The 7,176-nt window shown below is 38.1% G+C and overlaps 1 protein-coding gene across 1 annotated transcript; it reads right to left on the bottom strand.

Annotated features, from left to right (window-relative positions):
• Window positions 1-635: 635 nt before the first annotated feature.
• On the bottom strand, window positions 636-6,688 carry LOC106401256 (villin-5-like). Its single transcript, XM_022709906.2, has 23 exons — window positions 6,330-6,688; window positions 5,594-5,682; window positions 5,395-5,494; window positions 5,245-5,313; window positions 4,929-5,165; window positions 4,679-4,856; window positions 4,470-4,602; window positions 4,224-4,386; window positions 3,991-4,138; window positions 3,791-3,897; window positions 3,549-3,704; window positions 3,405-3,473; window positions 3,253-3,321; window positions 3,033-3,170; window positions 2,821-2,949; window positions 2,575-2,722; window positions 2,436-2,446; window positions 2,194-2,334; window positions 1,990-2,115; window positions 1,856-1,921; window positions 1,414-1,762; window positions 1,125-1,315; window positions 636-1,051 (listed from the first exon to the last, which is right to left on the bottom strand). Exons 2-23 carry the CDS (start codon window positions 5,647-5,649, stop codon window positions 938-940), a joined length of 2,898 nt encoding a protein of 965 aa, XP_022565627.1. The 5' UTR covers window positions 5,650-5,682; window positions 6,330-6,688; the 3' UTR covers window positions 636-937.
• Between the last annotated feature and the right edge of the window lie 488 nt (window positions 6,689-7,176).

Below are 7,176 nucleotides of genomic sequence, written 5' to 3'. Positions count from 1 at the left end.
CTGACGGAAAAAAAACGTTTTTGCAAATTTTATATAATTTAATTAAAATGGTGAAAATCTATATATATAATTGAAAACCCATGGGTACACCATTACCCTTTTGTATTTACCCAAAGTAAATATGAGTTTTAAAATTAATACCCATGGTTGACCCAATTAATCTTAGATGGGTAAAAACCCAACCCATTACTAATGGGTTTGGGTAAACCCATGGGTAATTTACCCATGTTAACATCCCTATATAAGAAGAGTGTACTTGATCATTTTGTTTTGTGTGTTTGCAGATTGACAATCTTGTGAAAGGAGCTTCAGGGCAAGCATTGCAGAATCTTAACATAATGTTTGGATTACCCGAAACAACGGGACTCCTACACCAGCCTCTTTTCCCTTAAGAAACCATAATATTTCATCTGTCTTAAGTTGTTTGTTTCTACTCTTATCTTCAAAGGATAATTATAAGCACAATGTGGCTGTTTAGAGTGCTTTTATGATTGAATTTACACTATTTATTCAATAATATAAAGCACCAGAGGAAAGTCAGGTCAAGTCTAGGGAATGCAAAATCTACAGCCACACAGATCAGTGAGATAATAAACAGAAAGAATCCTATCATCTTAGAAGATTTGTATTATGTATGATGTTAAAAATGTAAAAAATTGATTATTTGTAAGCAAGCTCAAAAGGTGAAGGAAGATAGATGGATGATGCCCTCTATTTGAACTGCAAACGAAAATGAATAAAGAGTAACCAAAGATGAGAGTATGGCATAACCACTATACTAAACTGGTTCTCTTGATCCATCATTGCATAAGAATATGAGTTCTCAGTTGAACCAGCTCTTCTGATCTATCAATAGGTTCAAATTCCGAGAAAAGGATCAGCTTACGGATGATGATGATGAAGAAGAAGCCTCTGAGTTCTTGAGGGAAGAGTTTGTTCAGAATAATTGAACAGCCATTTTAAGCTTGTTTTGTTTCCACTTTGGCAGTTTATAAAATTCTTTCTTTGTCATTTCAAGTTTCTCATTGAACTCTGCTGCACTCATGTATGCCTGGAAACATAAGTTTTCTTCATTAGCACACAAACCACAATCTTATTAATAAATATGTTTTGAAGAATCTGACCTCTCTTCTAGCGAGGTCGATATCTGGAACAGGATCCTCTGAGTCCGTTTTGAGGCGTTCGTATGGGAAAGTAGGCAGGCTGCTGTCTTCTTCTGCTTCTGCTTCTTCTTTTGAATCTTCATGAATGTTGTTCATTGATTCTTCCTCTGTCGTCTCTGATGTTGGCTTTGGTGCCTCTGCTTCGTTTGTAGCTTCATGCATCAAAAAGATCAAACAAGGGTAAGCTCAACATCTTCACCTTTTCTAACCATATCGATAGTTTTGGGGGTGTTTAAATGTGACTGCGCACCTTCAGATGAACTGGGGGTAGTTGGTGCTGCTTCTTGAGGAGTAGGCCTAAATTTCTCGAAAAGCGCTGTGCGGGCAGCAAAAGCTGCGGATTTGGGAGCGAGCTTTGTGAGGTCTGGTGCATTAGATTTCGGATAAAGCTTCCGGACCAATGGGCTAACCATAGGTGGTGGAGTTGATTGGTTTCTTGTGCCTAATTTCTCAAAGTTCGCAGCAAGTGCGTTGAAAGCTGGAGATCGTCCCCTCACCCGAGCTCTGTCTGGACTAGAAGTCATACTTCTTGACCGCGGCTGTGATTTGTCTGGAACGCTGGACCGGCTACTATACACTGGTACTCTTCTTTTAGGTTTCTGACAGCAAATAAACCACACAACAACATATAAGACACAAGTCCAGATTGGTTTTTGCAGAAATGTAACCAAATGAGGTTAAAGCTTTTTTACATCTAGAAGCGGCTTTCCTTTGTTTGTCAGGACTGCAAGCTTTTTCTGGAAAGAGTTTCCATGCATCTGAAGCAAGTGTATAGTTAGATTACAGGGAGCGAACATGAGCAAGTGTAGAAAGAAATGTCACTTACTGCAGATTTAGAAGAGTCCCAGGTGAAGAACCGAGTAAAAAATGGAGGTTCGTTTCCTTCAGTTACAATGTATATCGGAGTCTCGCTTGCTAGATTCTCTAGAAGGAAATCGTGCTTAAGGAATTTCTGTTGAGGCAGCGGATTCATAAGAACAGCTTTTGTAGTTTTTCTACATTAATATATAGTTGAATGAACATTAAGTACCTCTCCAATGGTTAAAACTTGTGGTTTCTTCTTGGGGTCAACTTGTTGCCCGACCCAGACAAAGATCTCAGTGTGACAATCAAGAATGAAGATATCTTCAGTCATCAAATCATCTTGAGTGAAGCTGAAGATCTCTGTAACCTATATGCGGATAAAATGAAAGAAACAATAGCCTTGGTAAGTACCCGAGATGTGGGATCATAACATGAACATGGCTTATCAAAATGAAAGCCATACGTTACCTTTAGATTTTCTGGTGAGATAGCAACATCCACAAGATGATCAAGGGAGAACAAAACCCACCAGAGAGTGCAGATGAGAGTTTATATCAGTGCTTGGATTTAGAGAAAAGGAAAAGTGAAACTCGTGGAATGTTTTTACCGTTGGAGAATGTGCAAGAGAAGAGATGAGGATCACTCTCTCCATCCTTTTTGATCTTCTGGCTCGGATATTCTGATTTGCCTCCTAATAATTCCCAAAACTGTTCACACTCTGAACCTTCCTTTTGTGCCTTGGTGTGTTCATTTGGCTGCATAGAAAATAAAAAAGACAAGAACCAGAGGTTTAACCATGTGAGAGATCTGAGGAGTTAAGCTTCCAAACTGCAGAAACAAAGCTCAATATTACCTTGATCAGATCCAACATTCTCTCCATAAGTTCTTTATCATCGGAGGAAGTTAGATTGCCACACCAAGTGAAAACAGTCGAGTCACCATGTAATATATAACAATGCGAAGAATTTAGCCCTGTGGAAACCTGTTGGAGCCGGATAATAGTTGAGTTATCTGCTTTTAAACTTATGAATAAAATTGCTTGATAATGGTTTTCAACACACGTACCGCTTCTATCTGTATTGCTTGCATGTTCTCTGGTCCGGAACCTTGAACCCTAAACAGCGCTACACCTTCTTTATCATAAGTATTATCAGGAACTTCGTTCTCTGCTATGTACTTCTTGAAAGCATCACTTACACCACCCTGCGACAAAAATAAACGATTTTTGTAGAGATTGTGATACAAGATCACTTCAAAACTAACAAAACAAAAGCCTAGATATTACCTTAAATGTGATGAAGCTTTGCATGATCACGAAAAACTGAATCGGTTCTTTTCCCTCGTAAATGCGAGCCTGCACGGATTAAGACTAATAAACTCCTGTCCGATATGTACATTGGCCTTAGAATCTATAACGAAAACAACAGGATGAAGCACCTGCGCCGGCATAAACTTCATGGATTCAACCATCTTACTTGCTATGGAAATAGCAGATTCTCTGTCTTCCTATATATCATCATCATCATCACTGAGCACATATAAAGAGAAAGAAGCTTTATATATATATGAGATGAGATTTACCTCGACGCTTTGCTTTCCTAACCAAGTACCCACTAGATGTTCCTCCCTGTCTTCTCCTGGATATGAGTACTGGAATATGTAACAATTTCCGCTGTAGAACTTTGATTGCTCTGCTGCTTCAAGAGAGATCTTTTCCTCGCCATTCATTCGCCAGACCTGAAAAAAATCATAGTTAACAATCAAATGACTATGTTATAGTTATGTTCACTTATTTGAATACATCAACAAAGATATAGTGCTACCTGGAGATTTCCTGTGGCATCAATGTATGGTTTAGGTTCGTCTTTAGAAGAAGAAGAAGAAGTCTTGACCAGGCCTTGAACGTTAACTCCTTGCCGTTGCAAAAGAGCTATAGTGAAAGAACAAACAGAGATTAGTATCTCATAATCAGAGAGATTACAACTTTAGCAATTTGATCAATATAGCTACTAGTCTACTACACCTGCAACTTTGCCTCGGCCCTGTTGGGGCTCAGCTACGGTACTTGTAGCTGGCCATGAATCAAACTTAGATCGGAACATCACTGTTTCAAACCCTTCCATCACACTGACCAGGTTCAATTTTGGACGTTCGGACGATCGAAAAAACTCCTGAAAAAGCCAAGAATGACAATATGACATATAGCAAAGCTCATCAAAACAAGACTGTTCGTTTGGTGCATGAGAAGAAATTTACTTCTGCAGCTTGACTTGCGCTCTTTCTTTGGTCGATTGAAGTACTTCTACCCTTCCAAACGAACAATTCGAGCCCACAGTCGAGAATGTAACATTTGTTAGTGTCCAGAAGGTCTTTCTGCAAAGACTCAACCTCTATGGGTTCTGTCGTTCCCTTCTCAACACTTGAAAGACCAAAAATAACTCACGTCGGAACATACAGTAATCAATTACAAGGCAACTTGTGTTAAGATCAAAGGTATTCTACCTCAAGAGTTTGATCCCGTCAGATTCAGCGGTCTGGTCATCACTGGATGCTGGTTTCTTAGGAAGCGGAGCAAACCCACCAAACAAACCCCAAAACTCTCCAGCTTCAGCATCAGCCATCATCCTCCCATCCTCTACAAGAAAGGAAACCACATTAAACTTGACTAAATCTTTTAGCCTCCATAGCTTTTTACAGTTTAGTTCACTTACCAACAGCAGCAATCTCGCACTTTCCATCATGGTACGTGTCTTTAATGTACTGAACAACCTCAAGAGCTTTGGCTCTTTCTTGAATACTCGATTTGGAACCACTGAACTGGAAAATTTTGGACTCTGTATCAAGAATGAAAACGTCGTCGTGGTTGAGAGTAGACCGAGCAAACGGCACCTGTAAATGAGAGCAAGTTAAATCTCCAGGTTGAGTGAAAAGAAATCTACAGGACATTGTAAAATGACTTGCCTCCTTTACACGGACGACATGTTTGCCTTTGCAAATATACAGACGCGTCTGATGCTCCTCGGGCTTGACGTGGTTGAACCCGGAAGCAACGCCACCTTCCTGAGGTATAATGCAAGGTTTGAAGTAGGAAAGGAACTTCTCGGTCTCTTGACCCTGTACTTCTCGGTACTGAACAGCACGCCCACCTAACGCTGAATCTAGTTCAACTGTCATAACGGCTACAGAACCAGCTTCGTCCTGTTTTAACCAACACACCACCATTATTCTTATTCTTTGATGAATACAAAAAAGAAGAAGAATATGAAGAGAGTATTACCTGACTGGAATCTTTACCAAGCCAGTAGTGAATATCGTGATGGAGGGAACCGCTTCTTGACGCTGTGGTCTGGCATGAGATAGTTGGAAAGAATGTTTCAAGAACTATATATATCATGAACCAGAGATATAAAAACGAGAGACTACCGACCTTTAAGACAATATAGGAATCCCCGGTGAAAAATTTACCATGGGACTCTTTTGGAACAGCGACAGGTTTGAAGCTCTCGATGCGCCATATTTCAATCCCGCTGTATATATATGCAACCACCAGGAAACATAAAATATGCAGATAGTTTAATATGAAGGAGTAAAATACAGAAAAACATTAAGAGTGAGAAAAGCATTACGATTTCTGGCCACATCCTTGGAGAGCCTGATCTAAATCTCTCATAGAAAACGTCATTCCGCTTCTTAGATTTCAAGAAACAAACTCAACCTGCAAAGATTGTTAACGACTATGAATAGAGGGACACGGAAGAAGTTGTAAATGCAGATTTCCAGAAAGGAAAGAAAGAGGTGCTTCTCGATATATCAGTGCATATAATTTCTAATCTACGCAATGCAGTTGAAAACAAAAAGGACAAGTCTCTTGAATCGTGCAGAGGGTGTTTGATAGTTGGTACAATGTAGGTACTAGAATCGCTGTGACAACAACCATTGTAATCGAGACTCGCAAAAAGCTTCTATTGATTCATGTTTTTTTTCTGAAACACCAAACAATCTCTCAACCATATCTACTCAACCATAACATGACAAAATCGTTAGAAGAGCTGCAAAGATTCAGACAAAAGACACAATAACAGAGGATATTCAGGCAGCAAACAAGAAGAAAAAGAAGATTCAAATCAGATCAGATGGATATTCAGACAGATTCGTTAGAAAAAAAAATGCATTGGTCTCGAGGCGATCGAATCCACATGCATAAAAACAATTAATTAAAAGAACGATTATAAACTTCATGCATGAAGGTGATGGATGCATAATGGTGGGATTATAGATAGAAAATAATTATTTCTGTATATTTAAGCAACAACAACGACAAAGACAAAAATGAAAAAAGGAGGAATTGCTACAAAGGAATACCTCTTTTTTTTTTTACAGAGTTTTGTTAAGAACAAGGTGCAATGCTGCTGCGTGCATCGTTCTAAAAAATTCTCCTTGATGCGAAGAAAAGAAAAATGTGATGATCCGAGAAAATAAGATGCGAACTTTGTGGTTAGACTTCCCGCTATTTCAGGTTATAACACATCGAAAACAAATAAAAATAAAAATAATAAAAATGGAGAGAGTCACTTGGCCAATATTAGCTTATATCTATTAATTACTCCCTCAGGAATAATAAATGTTTATTAATTACCCCCTCAGGAATAATTAATATTAGCTTATTAAGAATTTAATAAAGAGAAAAAGACAAAAATAGCACTAAATCAAGTTTTTGTTCCCAAACTAGCACTTAAGGTCAAAAATCACAAAAATAGCACTTAATGTTTTATCAAAAGTCACAAACTTAGGGTTTAGATTTAAAGGGTGGGGTTTAGGATTTAGGGTTTAGGGTTTAGGGTTTAGAGTTTAGGGTTTAAGGTTTAGATTTTAGGGTTTAGATTTAGGGTTTAGGGTTTAGGGTTTAGGGTTTATGGTTTAAGGTTTAGGGCTTAGAGTTTAGGGTTTAGAGTTTAGGGTTTAGGGTTTAGAGTTTAGAAATGATGTTTTGGGGATAAGATTTCAAATTTTGGAAAATATAAAAATTAAAATTTTCAAATGATAAACTTAGAAATGTGCTATTTTGGTCATTTTAGTTTTGAGTGCTATTTTTGTGATATAAACTTAGAAATGTGCTATTTTGGAGATTTGCCCTTTAATAAAGAGAAAAAGACAAAAATAGCACTAAATTAAGTTTATGTTCCCAAACTAGCACTCAAGGTCAAAAGTC

Source organism: Brassica napus, chromosome C9 (genome assembly GCF_020379485.1).
Source record: "Brassica napus cultivar Da-Ae chromosome C9, Da-Ae, whole genome shotgun sequence".
Classification (NCBI taxonomy): Eukaryota; Viridiplantae; Streptophyta; class Magnoliopsida; order Brassicales; family Brassicaceae; genus Brassica; species Brassica napus.
The sequence above is the reverse complement of the archived record's forward strand: the minus strand, read 5'-3'. Positions and strand labels throughout refer to the sequence as shown.